Source organism: Sturnira hondurensis, unplaced genomic scaffold (genome assembly GCF_014824575.4).
Source record: "Sturnira hondurensis isolate 20B ecotype Veracruz unplaced genomic scaffold, ASM1482457v3 Scaffold0008782, whole genome shotgun sequence".
NCBI classification, from domain to species: domain Eukaryota; kingdom Metazoa; phylum Chordata; class Mammalia; order Chiroptera; family Phyllostomidae; genus Sturnira; species Sturnira hondurensis.
The window spans coordinates 905,364-924,196 of NW_028081413.1; the positions used below are offsets into that span (position 1 = coordinate 905,364).

The 18,833-nt window shown below is 36.5% G+C and overlaps 1 protein-coding gene across 2 annotated transcripts in view; it reads right to left on the bottom strand.

Moving 5' to 3' along the window:
- Positions 1-5,104: 5,104 nt before the first annotated feature.
- The window catches only part of KNL1 (kinetochore scaffold 1), a 72,469-nt gene continuing 58,740 nt past the window's right edge, over positions 5,105-18,833 (bottom strand). For both annotated transcript variants that reach the window (XM_037056061.1, XM_037056062.1), the window contains 9 exons: positions 13,413-13,490; positions 13,208-13,247; positions 12,017-12,118; positions 11,499-11,599; positions 8,802-8,870; positions 8,026-8,135; positions 7,710-7,828; positions 6,909-7,031; positions 5,105-6,155 (listed from right to left, as the gene is read on the bottom strand). In XM_037056061.1, coding sequence (XP_036911956.1) covers positions 6,056-6,155; positions 6,909-7,031; positions 7,710-7,828; positions 8,026-8,135; positions 8,802-8,870; positions 11,499-11,599; positions 12,017-12,118; positions 13,208-13,247; positions 13,413-13,490 — 842 coding nt within the window. In that variant the 3' untranslated portion in view covers positions 5,105-6,055. The remainder of the gene's footprint in view (positions 6,156-6,908; positions 7,032-7,709; positions 7,829-8,025; positions 8,136-8,801; positions 8,871-11,498; positions 11,600-12,016; positions 12,119-13,207; positions 13,248-13,412; positions 13,491-18,833) is intronic.

Below are 18,833 nucleotides of genomic sequence, written 5' to 3' on the forward strand. Positions count from 1 at the left end.
CCAAACCCTCGCGGGTAGCGTCACGCTCGCGTCTACGTAACGTCTCCCCGCCCTTCTCGGGTCCGCCTTCTAGCCTGTTGGGCCGCTGCTCTCCACCTATAGAGATAAGGTCATAGACCGTAAACTTGGTATTATGGATTGCCCTCTTCCTTTTACCTCAAATGACTAATTCAAAGTTTAGGAGTTGCTGCTTTCTCATTTACCAAATCGAGGACTACAGCTATCGAGCGGGAGTGTGGTTGGACCGAGACTACATCTCCCAGTATGCACTGCCGGCGGACGCGGCGGACGTAGCTCCTCCTCCTCTTGGAAATATCCTGGCCCTGAGAACTGGTTACCTTGGATAAATTATCTGAACGTGAGCTTTCGACTCTTGGAGTGGCTTTGAGGCTCTGACTTAGTCAAATTCCCAGAGCCAGGCGCTTTCCAGGCCTTTGGAGGTGGTTGAGCTGAGGAAGCTACAGTAGATGGATGAAACTGGAAAATCGAACTGGTGGAGCTAGAAAAACAAATGGCTGGAATATTAGTCGAGCTGTGATACTATGCTGGAGATTTGCAGGCGTCCAAAGGAAGGAGGCATTGATTTGGAGAAATCAATGGTAAACTTATCATGGTTTACTGGCAAGTTTGAGCTGTTATTCCGGTTTTAAGGATGAATAGGGTTTCCCTGGCAAAAAAGCACTGGACGATAAGCAGATAAGACCATTATGGATATAGAAATTTAACAACCTGGTCAATGAACAGTATTGTCTGTTATGGGAGGGAACGTATTGTAAGAGATTATGAGACTTGAGAGTTACGAATTAGTTCAGGCTATGAAGAGGCTGAAGACCATGTGTGGAGCTTTCGTCTTCATTTTTTTAAAGGTTTTTAAAATTTATTTTTAGAGAGAGGGGAGGGGAGGTAGAGATGGAAAGAAACAATGTGTGGTTGCCTCTCGTGGGCCGTTACTGGGGACCTGGCGGGCCGCCCAGGCACGGGACTGGGAATCAAGCCCGTGACCCTTTGGTTAGCAGGCTGTACTCAATTCACTGAGCCACACCAGCCTGGGCTTGTCCTCATTCTTTAGGTAATGGGGAAATAAATCATTTTATGTTTAAGCAGTCGAGTTATATGGTTAGATCTATTTTTTCTCCAACCACTACTTTGTATTTGTGGAGTGCTTCAAGGTTTTCATTTAATTCTTATTGCCTCATTGTCTTGCACTGAAGGATAGATCTCCGGAGACAGCAAAAACTCAATCTCTTGCAGTATTTCAGGCAAGAAATGAAGGCTTGAGTTAGAGCCATGACAACAGATTCAGGAAGCATTCTTGAAGTACAATCAACCTAACTTAGTGATTATAGATAGTACCTGGGGATAATAGAGTTGCATGTCATACCAAAGATACCCACATTTACCTCCCATTCTTCACACATACTCCTCCTCAGAGCATCTGCAAATCCATATCCCCTCTTGGCTGAGTGAAGTCACGTGACTTTGACCTTTACTAGAATTAGACTTCTGTGGCTTTGTAAGATGTTAAATCAGAGAAATCCCATCTGCAGAAAGCTTAAGAAATTGAGAGACTAAGAAAGTGGGAGAATGAGACAGGAACAATTTTGAATTCTGACTGCTTTCTAGATCTCTTGTTTCTCAGGCCCAACAACACATACTGCTCTTAAAGTCTATGGGGATATCCCTACATTCCAGAAAATCTCCCTTTATTCCTGTGTAAGCTAATTTGACTAGTTTTCTGTTCCTTTCCTACAAGACAACCTACTAATAACTTGGAAATAAGACAAAGTAGATTTCTCACTAATAAATTAGCAACTCATGAGTATATTTATATAAATGAACTGAAAAGTTTTGGATATATCCTTAATTATAACCTAAGTGATCTATCTGACATCTCAAGGAGGCAACCTCTAATAAGGCCAAAACTCAGTCAGCAGAAACCTAATCTTTTGCCTGAAGAAAAATAATCTCATCAGCATAATTGACCTGGAACATAGAAAGGAAAATTAGGAAAGGGAAACCCAGTGTCCAACTGATCCATTTGAGTAGTGCAAAGATGATTTGATATTAGGAAGTCTGTTATAGCTGACCATATTAATAGGTCAAAGAGAAAACAGCTATATAATCAATTCCATCACTTTGAAAAATCATTCAGTAAAATTCAACATAAGTTCCTGATTAATGTGAAAAAAATGGTTTCCTTAACATGATCAAGAAAAAATAAACACCCCAAATAAGCTGCCATTATCTTCCTACTGGTGAAACGTTAGAAACACTTAAAAAAAGATTTTATTCATTTTTAGAGAGAGGGGGAGGGAGAGAAGCATCGATGTGAGAAACATTGATGTGTTGCCTCTTGGACACACCCTGACCCGGGACTGAACTTTGCCCAACTCAGGCAAGTGGCCTGACTGGGAATGGAACTGGTGACCCTTTGCCTTGCAGGACTATGCCCAACCAACTGGGCCTTACCCCAGTCAAGGCAGAAACCCTTTAATTAAAACCAAGAGCAAAACTGTCTATTGTAAGTATTATTTACTACTGTTCAGGAATGCCACTGAGTGTTATAAGATGTAAATGTTGAAAAATATTTACAGATATGATTATATACCTGGATAGTTTAGGGGACAAATAAGAAATTGATCTGTAACTAATTACAAATACAAAAAGATAAGAGCTTTATTAAGTGTTAACAATAATAAATTAGACAATATAATAGAAAAAACTCATTTACAGTAGCAACAAATACCATAAGTAACCAGGAATAAACTTTTAGAAACATTCAGGACCTACATGGAGAAATATATAAAACTATGGTCCCAAAGGAAAATTCTCTAAAATCAGGGAATTCCCAATAGAAATCAAGTGAATTCCCGATGGGATTTGTGGCGATCACTGTTGGTTGCCTACTCAACAGTCATAGGTCTTCTTTACAGCTGAAAGAACCTAGTGTGTGGAAAGATGCTCAATGTTTAACTTTTGGATGACTTTGCCTTCATCTCTGTTCTTTTATGTATGGTTTGAACTTTTGGTATAAATTTGTTTTGACTTTACAATAATTTAAAAATTGTAACAAAAATATAAAATGCCTTGAAATAAACTTAAGTGCACATCCTATACGAAGGAAACTTTAACAATATATTAAATGTTATTATAAAACTACAAAAAAGGTACTTGTACAAAAAAGTTAAAGGTACTTGTACAAAAAAGTTAGGTCAATGGAACGCAATAATTATCCCAGTGTCTTTAGTTTCCTATTGTGGCTGTAACAAATTACCACAGATTTGGTGGCTTAAAAGAACAAAAATATAGTTCTGGAGGTCAGAATTCCTAAATGGGTTTCATTAGGCTAAAGTCAAAGTTTGACAGAATTGTGTTCTTCCTGGAGGTTCTAGTAGAGAATCTGTTTCCTTGCTTATTCCAGTCTCTACAGGCATCTGTATTCTTTGGCTCAGGGCCCATACATGTTCAAAGCCTCTGCTTCTATCAACACATCTTCTCTCTGACATCTGCTTTCCTTATAAGGATTCTTGTGATTACATTGGGCCCACCCAGCCAATGCAGATAGTTTCCCCATGTCTGAGATTTCATCCAGGCTTTAGGGAAGCCTAATTAACCACTACTGCAATTGTTTTTGATGCTAAATTTAATTTCTTCCTGCCCTAGACTATGCCAAATTCTTGGTCTTGATGTTCCCTCATCCTTTGAAAATTTCCCAAAATGAAAAGTTTTTTATGGTGTTCTTATTTATTTAATCCTCACCTGAGAACATACTTATTGATTTTAGAGAGGGGAAGGAGGGAAAGAAACATCAATGTGAGAGAGAAATATTGATCAGATACCTCATATTGGCCACAACCTGCAACCTAGGCATATGCCCTCACAGGGAATCGAACCAGTGACCGGAGCCACACCTGAGCCACACAAGTCAGGGCTATATTGTTCTTTTTAAAAAAAAATTGCACTGAAATTATTTTTAGTTTTTTAGTGGTTAATAACATTCACATGATCCAAAATTCAGAAAGTACTCAGTGCAAAGTTTTGCCTTTCTTCTGCCCCCGGACACCCAGTTTCCCTTCTTGGAGACAATGAATGTTACCAGTTTATTATCCATCCTTCTAAAGCTATCCTATAATAAAAAATCAAAACATTGCATGCAAATAGGTATGAATATATAAATACTTTTTTACACAAATAGCTCATCAATACACTGTCTTTCATTTTGCCTTTTTCACTCAATTACGTATCTTCATAGATTCAGATCAGTATATACAGAATTTCCAACACATAATTTTTCCTTTTAATCAAATAGTATTCACTGAAGGCATGTACCACACCTCTATTGGTAGACGTGTAAGTTGTCTATCACATTTTAATACTGTAAGCAGTGCCAAAATTTTGCATGTTTATCTGTAGGATAGCTTCCTAGAAATGGAGCTGTTGACTCATAGACTAATTGTATTTGTAATTTTATTTTTATTTTTTCTTAATTTTTATTGAATCGAGGTAATGGGTACATGGGTATTTAATTGCACTGTTCTTTCAACATTTCTGTAGGATACCAAGCAAATCTCTTTTCACTTTCAATTTTTTATTTTGAAAAAATTCAAGCCTACAGATTAAAACCAGTGAATTTAAACACCCATGTACCCATTACCTACATCCATCAATTGTTATTATTTTGCTGTATTTGCTTTATTTTCTCTCACACACATGTATACAAACATATACGGTATAGTGTTAAAAGCCATTTATAATTAAGTTGCAGACATTTATATCCTAATAAGGACATTCTCCTATAGAACCATAATACTATTATCACACCCAAGGAATTTAACTAATACAAAAATATAATCAACATGTAGTTTAAAGTCAAATTTCCAAGTATCCCCAAAATATCCTTAAATAGGTTTTGTTTTTTTTAACTATAGAATTCAATCAAGGATTAACCATTGTTTTTTTTTAAGACTTTATTTTTAGAGATGGGGGAAGGGAGGGAGAAAGAGAGAGAAGCATCAACATGCTAGAGAAACATCGATTGTGCTAGAGAAACATCGATCGGTTGACTCTTGCACACCCCCAACTGGGAACTGGCTCACAACCCAGGCCTGCGCCCTGACTGGGAATTGAACTGGCAACCTTTTGGTTTGTGGGACGATGCCCAACTTAATGAGCCATACTAGTCAGGACGATGTTTTATTTTTGTTTGTGAGAAAGGTATGGCTTCAGAAACCAATACTTATATTAAGTTCATTACTATGGCAAGAATTTGAAAAAACTGGTGTTTTTGGTGTGATATTGTTTGAAGTATAATTATTTAATGAAAGGAGTTGAGAATATTGCTCTAAGGCATCCTTCAGAAAGATGGAAACTGCCTAGGCAGAAACACGACATCTTTCTAAACATCTCTGTATATTCCTATCTCCTTACTATATCATAAACACAAAATCAGTATTAATATATTTACATATATGTACTGGGCCAAAGCCAATGACCTTTCCATACAAAATTATACTTACTAAGAAAACAGTAACAGACATTATATAATAAAAGGAGGCAAGGCCATCAAGAAAAAAATGGCAAACTAACAGTTGAGTGCTACTGATTTCTCTTAATAACATTTCTGGAATGGAGAAAAAGGAGGATGAGTACTTTGTAGACAGACATGTCTCTATTTCAGAAATATTTGCTAGGAAGAAGCTGGGAAACCTATGTTTTTGTCAGTGGTTACACCTCCCCAGGACTAAATTGCTCCTAACTAAAGCAGAGAGAGCCACTTTAGTTAGGAGAAATTGTTCCTAAGTGCTCTACTCCTCATACCTTTAGCAGGAAGGTGAGCAAGTTGATAGCCTGCTGTTTAAGGCTTTTCATCATTCCTAACTGTAGAGCTTTAAAAACCAACCTAAAACTAACTAGAAAATCATCAGAAGGAATACAAGGCTATTTTCTAGGACCTAAAGATGAAGATTAAACAGCAACAGGGACTTTAACGTAATATTATTGAGTGTTCTGTGCTTTGTCGTTATAGTTGTGGTCCATGGGTCTACTGGTAGGAATCTCAGCCCTGAAGCATATCTTGGTAAATTTGCTTGACTACATTCTTTAAATAGTTGTCCTCCAGTGGCACTTTAAATAGAAGGGCAGAAATTTCACTGTGGCTGGAAAGAACAAAAGATTAATTAATTTTTCTGGAAACTTACACTTATCTCCATTTCAGTGGAATTCATGTTTTGGGGTATAGTCTCAGAGTCTCCTGGGAAGCATAAATAAGCATTTCTGGAAATAATTAGACTATTCAGTTTGAACTGAGATTCTAAACCAAGCCTAAGAACCAATTCTGAATGTAACTGTCAGGTATCTTGACCTAGCTGCTTTCTCTGGCTATAAAATCTAAACTGTTGGACTGCTGGTGTTTGCTGATGGATTTGAAATGGGCACATTCTAAATTCTACCATCTTACAATCTGTCAGCAGTGAGTCTAAAAAGTCACACAATATATTGCAGGAATTAAATATTTTTAGGCCTGGTTCCACAGGCTAATTGAGAAAAGCATTATGACTGCAGTTTTATAAATGGTTATTCTATTTTTAAGGCCATAAAAGTTGTTCATATATGACCTGGGCTAAGCTATACAGGACTTTTTTCTTTCTTGATTCCTATTTTAGGTAACAGTGCTCAAAAAGTGGAACAGGTATAAAAGGATAGGCCAGTGCTCTCCAAAATCCCCTGAAGATAGCAACAAAGGTCACTGACTTAAAAAGAACAATTTCTTTAAAATGGAAGTCAGAGAGAAGTAACATTTGGCTATCACTATGGTCTATCCACTTGCTGACCACTTTGAAGATCTTTCAAATGATCTAACAAAGATAAAAGAGTAGTTGGAAGCTCTATCCCGCTGGTCCTTCACTCACCTGATGTTTCCAAGGTGATTTGTAATGGAGAAAGGTAACAGGACAGATGGATAATGGGCCGAGAGAGACAAAGTTATCTCAAACTTTGCAAATGCTGCAGAGCTGGAGAATAAAAGCCTCAATCTGTAAAAGACAAAATCCTCAACTGAAAATACAACACAAAAACAGAATGAAACACAAATATATTTTCCTTTTACAATGGCATGTGAAACTTTGGTGTACATTATTTCTTGTCCTTATCAGATATACAGAAGGCAAAACATCTGGAACAAAGTATTATTATGATTAATGAAACTCATTAACAAAGCATTTTTTAAAGTTTTCTACTATTTACTCTTATGATTGAACTGTGTCCCCACCTCCACAAATTCGTATGTTGAAGCCCTAACCCTAGTACATCTCAGCATGTGCTCTTATATGGAAATAGGGTCACTGCAGTTAAGATGAGGTCCTACTGAAATATCATGGGCCCCTAATCCAGAATGACTGATGTCCTTATAAAAAGGGGACATTTGGACACAGACATACACACAGGAAGAACATCATGTGGAGATGAAAGCAGATAGTGGGGTTATATATTTACAAGCCAAGGAATGTCAAATATTGCCAGCAAATCACCAGAAATTAGGAGGGAGGCATAAAACAGATTCTCCTCCACAACCCTCAGAAGGAACCAACCATGCTGACACCTTGCTCTCAGACTTCCAGCCTGCAGCGCTGTGAGATAATAAATTCTATTGTTTAAGCCAACCAGTTTGTAGTACACATTGTTATGGCAGCCTAGGGAACTAGCACACTTACTCAGTATCATCCACATCTATGTTCATTAGGTTATAGTTTGGTCCCCATCTCTTTAAAAACTCAATCTCCTCTCCAAGGAGTCTGCAATGGCTTACTACCATTGAGATTTCTTGAAGCATCTGGGAAAAATAAAAGAAGCAAAAGAAATTATAAAAACATTTCAGTGTTTAGTGGCTCTTTTATAAAGAACTCCCCCAAATTAACTGATTTAACACATTCATCATTTCAAGATCCATTATTACACATACAGAATTTTAGTTCTGCTTTTTGGGGCAGATAACATAACTTGCCTTTATATACTTTAATCAAAATTTACCTTGTATACCTGGTGCTGTGTTGTACATTTCTTCTTCCAGAATTCCTGTTCCTCAATGTACTGAAAAATAAGCTTATGCACTAAAAGGGAGGAAGGAGGAGCTTTCTCCTCTGAGGATAGAAAAAAATCAAAAGCAGGGTATTAATTATTTGATTGTTTTATATAAATGTAGAAGCTAGAAATATTACACAAACTAGAAATACATTTCTTCAAGCTACAAGGTGTCTAAGTATCCTCTCCATTTTATTTTCAAACATATAAATCAATATATGGTGAATACAAGACATTCTTATAAAAACTCAAGCCTTTATCACATACAAAATAAAACTTGGTCTAGGGTATAGGCTTATGTAACATAAACCTGGGTTTAAATTCGGTCTTTCTTTAATATCTGAGTGATCCTAAGCACAACATTTAATTCTTCTGAGCTGTAGGCCTCCAATTTGTGAAATGGGGAATAGTCATCATAGTACTGATGTAATATACATGCCTGATAAAGAATAAGACTCACAATGGTAATTTTTAGATTACAGAAACAGCTATTATTAATCATCACTCAAGATCTAGTAATAATAATTTTTAAATTACTTCTTTCAAAACCTACCCAGTATTTAGAACATTACCCTAGCAGTTTTGTGTCTACTGCACATTTCTAAGGACAAATTATTATAATTATTATATTTATTTAATTTAAAACGTGAAAGAGTTCCCAGGAAGCAATTTACATTTGTAAATTTCCAACATATTTTCTAGTAGCTTAAATGTTTTGAACTTACCATCTAACAGAGATTGAAAATTCAGGTTAACAATCCTCCTACAAGCATTGTTCACAAAAGGGAGACCATCTAGAAAGAACCAGAATAAGGACAGTATTTCCTTTATTATCTGATTTTAAGCCACATACAACTCAAGTACTTTAGAGCCCTATTCTTTCTAGGTAGCAGGACTTTTTTATAGGGAGTTGAAGGTTTATCCTTGAATCATATTTATTCTTTCTCCTCTGTAAAGGCTTCCCTGAGACTGCTGAACTATACTGATTGGCAGACCGTTGAAAGAAATTTAAGGTATAACACTTGTAGTATATTTGTTAAGGCCTCCTCCTTTGACCCTTAACTGATATGCAAAGATAATATAATTTTCAGGAACCATATGAAGAGACTATGACCTCCCACACCTGTTATCTTTGTACAAATACAGTAATAATGATTTATGTTTTTAGCATTATAGTAATGAGTTTTAGGTAGCCAGAATAACTGCGGCTCCTCCAAACTCTAGAGTTATCTCTTGTCTCCCAAACTGATTTTTACTTTGGATACAATTGTGACACAAATAGACATGATCAATCTATACTCTCAAGAAGCTTACAACTCAGGGGACCACACAGATAACTGCAGTAATATACACACCAAGAACTACAAATTGTGATAAACACTATTAAGGCAAACTGCAGGAAGCAATGAGGACATATAAGGAGGGCAAGCAGCAAAGGGAATAGGTATAATCAGAGTCCAGTAAAATTCCCCTGAGAAAGTGATAATTAGTCTGAGCTTGTAAGGATTATTAGTAAAAATTTATTTAGTGAAGAGGGATTGCTAAACATTTGTGTTTCCTCCAAATTCATATGTTGAAATCCTAATGTTCAATGTGATGATACAAGAAAGTGGGACCTTTGGGAGGTGCTTAGATCATGAAGGTAGAGACCCCTTATAAAAGAGATCCCAGAGAGCTACACTTGGCTTTTGTCATGTGGAGACACAATGAGAAGCATGCAACCTGGAAATGGGCCCTCACCTGACCATGCTGGCTTTCTGATCTCAGACTTCCAGCTTCTAGGACTGTGACAAATTTCTGTTGCTTATAAGCTACCCAATTTATGGTACTTTTGTTACAGCAGCCCTAATCGACTAAGAGAAAACCCCCAGGTATAAGAAACATCAGTATGTAGGTCCTGAGGTAGAATGAAATATGACTGAAGATAAAAGCCCATGATTTTTTAAAACATTTTATTTATTTATTTTTAGAGAGAGAGGAAGGGAGGGAGAAAGAGAGGGAGAGAAACATTAATGTGAGAGAGAAACATCAATCAGCTGCCCTGATTGGGGACTGAACCTGCAACCTAGGCACGTGTCTCAACTGGGAATCAAACCAGCAACCTTTTGCTTTACGGGACAATGCCCAACACAATCACACTGGCCAGGCCAAGGCCATAATCTTTTTTTTTTTTTTCATAATCTTTTAAGAAAATAAAAGAAATTCACTGTGCCTGACATGGAGAGAACAGTGTAAGATGAGGCAGGAAAAAGAGGAAAAAAAACCTTATAGACTATGTTAAATATTTTAATTATCAGTCTAAAATAATATGTGCATGATCGAATTTCCAAAAATCATTATAACTACAGAAGGGAGAATGAATTGGAGAGGAAAAAGAGAAGATCCAGAAAGACCAGTTCAACTGTTACCATAGTCACCTAGGTTAGAGATGACTATGGACAGAAGAAGGGAAGAAAAGTGGTGAATATTAAATTAAAATCAATGTCTTGTTAATGATTTAAATATGCTTACTGAGGGAGAAGGAGGTATTGAGTGATTCCTAAGTTTTAATTTTGGACCTGGATGGAAGTTAATGGTATTCATTAAAAAAAAAAAGAAAAAAATTTAAAAGATTTATTTTATTCATTTTTAGAGAAAGAAGAAGGGAGAGAGAAAGAGGAGGAGAAACATCAATGTGTGGTTGCCTCTCATGTGCCCCCTACCCAGGACCTGGCCTGCAACCCAGGCATGTGCCCTAACTGGGAATCAAACAGTGATCCTTTGCTTCACTGGCCCACGCTCAATCCACCGAGCTACACCAGCCAGGGCAATAAAAGGAACTTTGACAGAGAATCACATTTGGAGGCTGGGAGAGTATAAAGATCCTAAATTCCAATTTGGTCATATTTACCCATAATTGGCTATGATGAAGTTAACTGTTTCAAGAGAAAAAACCTAATACTGACGGGCAACTCCAACAAAACAGCTAGTACTCTCTCCAGTCACCATATAGTGATATCTACCTACTTTGATAAGCCCATCAATACACACAGGATTCCAATGAACTTTTAGGTTAACTGAAGTGCAAAAGTACAGTCAAGAGTCACCAGCCATTAGAGTAAATTCTGCATCGCAAAAGACACAGAAAAAAGGAACTCGGAGTAAACAGATGTGAATAGCATGCTAATCCAATAACTGAAAATGCAAAATTTCTACTGTCTAATGTAATTCAACAAAGGACAACTGTCACTAGCTGAATTTTTATTTTACTCTTATCTAATAAAATAAAAACATAATTCTATTCTCACTAATTAAGGTGACAGCCTCTTCTAAGATTTTTCAGCAGTGCTTTCATTATGTCAATAGTTACTATTGCATTAAAATAAAAATGAGTTTAGCCATATACTTTTCTGGAGAGGAATTATCTTACTTTTGCTACTCACCTACTGGCTCTCCGAAAGTGATGATGAGTTCTATTGTATCATAAAGAAAGGTAAATATAGCTTGATCATCACTCCACTCAATGACATCCCACTCAGACAAGCTGGATAGATAAATAAGACAGAAAATATGTTTCTGAGATAAAAGAAGAAAGTTAACTTCAGGTAACACACAGATAGTACCAGCAACTGATACTAGAGCTTTTGTACTGGACTGGGAGTAAAATTTTAATTAAAATATTGTGAATGTACAAACAAGCTTTTGACAGAAATAAGAATTCATTCAATCCTGCATTGTATATCAGAGAAAAACCAAGTCCAGGCAACATACAGTATTAAATATTTTAAAATTATAATTACATAGCTCTCTCACCTTGTGTACTTTCAACTTGAGTACAGACTCTTGCTGTTGGTTAAAACACTGATATATACTACAAACACATGTCAAATGTCCTGGTAGGTTCAGATAATCACAAAGGCACGGGATAAAACACAAACTAATGACACCAGCTTTTTCTTACCTAAACCGATCCAGTAGCTCTTCAGTTGAATTTATTTGTTTTCGCACAAAGTTTATTTGAGCAAGGGTTTGCTCTTTCTGTACCTCTAGTTCTAAGAGACTTCTGAAAAAACAAAACAAAACAAAACAAACAAACAAAAACCCCCAGAAAGGTAAGTCTGTTGTTAGAAAATTCAGACTCTATTAAAAGAAAAGGTTTATGACAAAAAGTCATATTCTAGATAGCTCCTCAATGAGGTGAATGTCATCCATTCTTGCATTCTCAGGTGAGCTTTTTTCGGGATGAGCATTAATCTGGAGCCTGGGTCTAATTAAGAAAGGCCTAAATCAATGGCTTTCAAATGAGAATTCATAAACATATCCTTGGGTTCTCATATTCTTTAAGATTATTATTTTTTTAAGATTTTATTTTTAGAGAGGGGAAAGAAGGGAAAAAAGAGAGGGAGAGAAACATCAATGTACAGTTGCCTCCCACATGCCCCCTACTGGGGATCTGGATCACAAACCAGGCATGTGCCCCGACTGGGAATCGAACCAGTGACCCTTTGGTTCACAGGCCAGCACTCAATCCACTGAGCCACACCAGCCAGGGTTCTTTAAGATTACTAAAATTTTATTTTCATTTTGATGATAAAAATATAACCATAATGCAGATTATGAGACTGCCTACCTTAAAACTGAGACATGTCATAATTTCAGTGTTTTCATTTGGTTTTGTTTAGTTTATTTGATCTAAATAGAACTGATGCTTTATTAGTTATTTTGTTAGCATCAGTTTAATTTCACCCAAACATTATCACCTGTCAGATTAATGTAGTCAATAGGAATTTTACTAGTTTTGTCATTATTTATATTTGATCTCTTTTAGTCTTATAGTTAAATAAAATTCATGAGTATAAGACATATACATCTCATATTAAACTTAATGATACTTACTTAAGTACACTATAAAAATAAGTTAATGCTAGGTTTCTTTTCCTTAAAAGGATCCTGATATTATTCAAGCTTGAGAAATATTGCCTTGAATTAATGCTCAATAAACAAGGGTGCTTAGAAAATACTGTTAACCTCAGGGTCAAGGTCAAAGCTCTGAGTCAATAATCATGCCCCGAGTCTTACAGTTTCTGGAGACAGGAAGTCATTTAACCTTGTGAAGTTTAGCATACTTCTAACACTCAAATTGAAGGCTGACCTTTGAAGCTCTTCTTCTTCAGTTTTCAGCTGTTCCAGTTCTTTGAAAGAAAAATAAAAACACATCTATCAAAATGGATCCATTGAAATGTTGCTACAGAAATTATCTACTTATTGAAAATTCCCATTAATCTCACCTAAATAAATAAACTCAGCACAGAAAGGTTTTTCTCCCCATTTATCTCTTTAATTATTAATTCAGTTACCTTTCTCTGCAGCTCTCATTTCAGAATCCCATTCTTCCACAAAATTGTCTTTCTCTTCATTCTCCAAATTCTTAGTTTCTAAAATAGACAATGTGCATTAGAATAACCAGTCAAAAATAATTAAAAAACTGGACTTGAAAAGAATAGATGCTCCTAAAATAAATTGTTAAGAATATTTGATGTGACATAAAACAGACAGATCAATGGCACAGAATAGAGAGCCCAGAAATAAATCCATGCTTTTATAGTCAATTAATATTGGACAGAAGAAGCAAAAACATACAATGGGCTAAAGATAGTTCATTAAATAAATCATGTTAGGAAAACTGGGCAGATACGTGCAGAAAAATAAAACCAGACTACTTTCTTACACCACAAACAAGAATAAATTCAATATGGACAAAAGACTTAGATGTTGGAGTTGAAACCATAAAAATCCTGGAAGAAAACATAGGCAGTAAAATCTCAGACACTGCTTGTAGCAATATTTTTTCTGATATATCTACTCCAGCAAGGGATACAAAAGAAAAAATAAACAAATGGGACTACATCAAACTAAAAACTTTTGCACAACAAAGGAAGCCATCAACAAAATGAAAAGACAACCCACTGAATGGGAAAATACATTCACTGATACATTTGATAAAGGATTAATATCCAAAATTTATTTTAAAAACGTATAAAACTTAACACCCAAAAAACCCCAATCAATCCAATTAAAAACTGGGCAAAGCATACTTCTCCAAAGAGGATATAGAGATGGCCAATAGACATACGAAAAGATGCTCAATGTTGCTAATCATCAAAGAAATACAAATTAAAACAATGGGATAACACCTCACACCTGTCAGAATGTCTATCATCAATAAATCAACAAACAAGTGCTAACAAGGATGTAGACAAAGGGGAACCCTTCTGTACTTTTGGTGGGAATGGAGATTTGTGCAGCCACTGTGGAAAACAGTATGTAGTTTCCTCAAAAAATTAAAAATGCAACTGTCTTAAGATCCAGCAATTCCACTGCTGGGAATTTATCCAAAAAACCCCAAACAAACCAAAAACAAACCCTGAATTGCTAATTTAAAAGAATATGTGCACCCCTATGTTCATTGCAGTGTTATTTATAACAGCCAAGATGTAGAAATAGCCCAAGTGTCCATCAGTAAATGAGTGGATAAAACAGCTATGATACATTTACACAATGGAACGCTATAAAAAAAAAGAAGAAAACTTCACCATTTATGATAGCATGTATAGACCTTGAGAGCATTATGCTAAATGAAATAAGCCAGTCAGAGAAAGAAAAGTATTACATGATTTCACTCATATGCATAATCTAATGAACAAACCGAAGTAACAAGCAAAACAGAGATAGACTCATAGAGAGCAGGCTGATAGCTCTGGGTGGGAGGGGTGGGGAGACAGAGGGATTGAGCAAAAAAGAAAAGCAACTCATGGACACAAACAACAGTGAGGTGATAGTGGGTGGAGGTGGAAGAAGGTGTGGGGGCATAAACTATTAATAGAAAAAACTACAGCCCTGGCTGATGTAGCTCAGTGGATTGAGCGCAGGACTGCGAACCACAGGATCGCGGTTCAATTCCCAGTCAGGGCACATGCCTGGGTTGCAGGCCAGTTCCCGGCAGGGGACACACCAGAGGCAACCATACATTGGTATTTCTCTCCCTCTCTCCTTCCTTTCCCCTCTAAAGATAAATAAATAAAATCTTTAAAAAAAACTACAAAAAATGAACTATGAAAAAAAAAGAATATCTGACAAACACCCATCTTTTCCCACCTTTACTTGACAATAAAGTACTGGGATATAATTATAATTTCATACAAAACTTGCTTCTAGTAACAGACAGCTGAACTTTGAGCCACATAACAATAATCTCCAACAGTAGCTTTTCAGGGGCCATTCTCAGTTGGAAACTGTTTACATAAATTTGCATAATCAAAATTATTATTAGGCAATACCACGGACTAAGCAGAAACAGATATGTGTGCATACACATGTACAAATTTTAATCTATTTTTAAAACCTTGTAGTCATCCCTAAAACCCTGTTTCCCCATCCAAACCAAGTAACCAAATTTAGATTTTTACCTCAAAAATATTTTTTTATTTTTTTCTTCACCATCACTAGCCTCCCTTAATATAAGCTACTGTCCTTTCTTAACTATACCAGTCTAATAACTACTGAACTTCTTACATTTACTCTTGATCTATTCAAATCCCATCCCAACACTCCATTGAATAGTCTGCTTTCCCCTCTACTCAGTCTTTATATCTTAGCTTAAACGTCACTTCCTGAGAGGGAAGCCTCTCCTGATTCAACTAGGTCAGAATTCTGTTTTGGGACTTGGCAGCACCATGTAATCTGTCTTCCACAGCACTTACTGTAATACTATTTGTCTAATTCTTATATTCTCATCTAGACTAAAGGCTCCATAGGGCACAAACTCTTTGTTTTTAATCATCATAGTATTTTTAGCACTGAGCACTGTATAAGACACTTACTAGGTATTCAGTATATTTGCTCAAGGAATTATGAAAGAACAAGAAAGAAATAGGGAGTTATTTAGTAGTGATGCCTAAGAAGGAAGTGTGGTCATTGATATTTTTAAAGATGAGAGAGGGGTGAATACATCCAATAGAGGGGGCAGAGAGATTGACTATACAAGAGATAAGGGAAAATTAGTTTTTCAGGATACAGGATTCCTGAGAAGGGATGGAATTCAAAGTTTAGGTGGAGAGATTGGTCTTAGGGAAAACAAAGGATGAAAGAATGAACATATAGATATATTTGAACTTGGTTTGTTTGGTAGCAGAAAGTTTCGAAGTTCAGACCTAATCGCTTCTTTTTTTTTTTTCTGTGAAAAAGAAAGTAAGGTAGTGAACAAAGTGGAACGGCATTCTATGGCTATGGAATTCAGATATTTATCAATTCAATGCAGAAAACATGCACTAGACACTTAATGTGTGCAAGGCATAGTTCTAAGAATTTTGAAGGATATGAAGAAATATGAAGAAATATAAAAGCTGATCTCTGCTCCCATGGAACTCACAATTCAGTTAGGAAAATAAACTATACTAAAGTAACTAAAATTACAAGTATCAGATGTGACAGATACTATAAGAAGTACTAATGAAATAGCCATGAACACTGCATGGAGATAGAAACTACTTCTTTTGGGAGAAAACAGAATAATGCATTAGCAAAGACTAAGTGGCAGGACTGCAGAGAAAGGACAAGATTTGGTTGGAATTTAGAATGTGGAAGGAAGTAACACAGTAAATCATGTAAGAAAGAAAAACCTAAAAATAACTGTAGAAATGTTTTATGTCAAGCTCAGGAGTCTGAGCTTTATTTCATAATAAATGCAAAGAGAAAAGTCTTTCATGGGTATAAAATAATGAAAGCTGCACTTCATAATTACTCATCTGCAGGTTATCAAATATGCAGGTTGGACTGGAAGGAGATAGAATGGAGACTATAAATGTCAAGTTAGAAGACTTCAATTAGCACATTTCAGAATTAATGACAGCCAACATGGGAACGGGAAAGAACGCAAGACATGTTGAAGAAGCAGATACGACAGAACTTGATAAGAGACTCAAAAACAATAAAAGTTTTGAGCTTTTACAATATATAAGAATGGTGATGCCATTAATAGAAATAAGAAACATTATACGGAAACAAGTTTTCAGATTTTATTTTGGAAATGGGAGGAGAGAGTAAATTCCACTTGTTCACAGAGAGTTTAAGGTGCTTAAGGACATGTTTGTAGAGAGTTTCAGTAGGAAGCTAAAAAGGTTAAGCCTGGAACTCAAGATTGAGAGGCTAAAAATGTTCTCACCCAAAATGACTATAAGCTACTAAGGGCAAAATCTGTGTCTTCCATATTTTTTCTTCTGATGCTAAACATAGTATCTGGCATGCACTAGGTGCTCAACAAATGCATGATGAATTTAAATGAATTTGGGAATCATTCATATAAACAGACTTGTGAAGGCAGATGCAAGCATTAGGGGAGAGAATATAGAAATGGGTAGATGATAAAATCTAAGTCTCTATATAAGTAAGTTAGAGAAAGGAACTAAAAGAAACAATCTGGAGAAAAAAGTAAGGTCAGAGTAGTATAACACCAAGAGTCAGGGAGACGCAAGTTTCAGAAAGAAAATGATAATTACATTTTCACAGTTCCGGCCAAGATGGAGATGTAGGTAAAAATCCTTCGCTTCCTCCCGCAACCAAAAGGAGGATAACAACCAATCTAAAATCAATAAACAACCAGAAGTCCCAGAAAATCAAACTGCATGGAAATCTGACAACCAAAGAATTAAAGAAAAAATCAACCAGAATAACCAGATTAGTAGGCACAGCCGTCTCACAAAAACTGCTGCGACCACCCTGGCTGTTATAGCTCAGTGGATTGAGCACAGGCCTGCGAACCAACGGATTGAGGTTCGAATCTCAGTCAGGGCGCATGCCTGGGTTGCAGGCTAGTTCCCAACAGAGGATGTACGAGATGCAACCATACATTGATGTTTCTCTCTCTCTCTCCTTCCCTTCTCCTCTAAAGATAAATAAATAAAATCTTAAAAAAAAATTAAAAACTGCTGCGACCTTGGGGGTAGGGCTGGCTGTCAAGCTCAGGGGGCTGCACAGGAGGGGCTGACTTGAGGGGAAAACTTAGACTCAGATCTGACTGTGGCCTACAGCTAGGGTTACTGAGGTCGGAGAAACTCCCAGTCTCACATGGGAGGCTGTTTGAAAAGTGCACTAGAGCAGAGCAGGCGAGTCACACTCTTCCCACTCTGCCCCTTCCCAACAACAGCACTGTAGCACAGCCAAGAGGGTTCCCCTGCCTGGGCAAATACCTAAGGCCACGCCTCCTTACAACCTATCAGCTGCACCAAGACAAAGAAATATGGCCCAAATGAAAGAACAAAGCTTAACGTCAGAACTAAGCAAAGAGGAGATTGCCAACCTATCTGATGGAGAATTTAAAGCCCTGGTAATCAAAATGCTCACAGATCTGATTGAGCTTGGTTGACAAATGAAAAAACAGAAGGATACCCAAAATGAAATGAAGGATACCCAAAGTGAAATAAAGCAAAATATTCAGGGAACAAACAGTGACAGGAAGAAAACCAAGACTCAACGCAACAATTTGGAACAAAAGGAAAAAATAAACATCCACCCAGAACAAAATAAAGAAATAATAATTCAAAAAAGTGAAGAAAGTGTTAGAAACCTCTGGGACAACCTGAAACATTCCAATGTCAGAATTATAGGGGTGCCAGAAGAAAAAGAACAACAGCAAGGAATTAAAAGCTTATTTGAACAAATAATGAAGGAAAACTTCCCCAATCTGGTGAAGGAAATAGACTTCCAAGAAGCCCAGGAAGCCC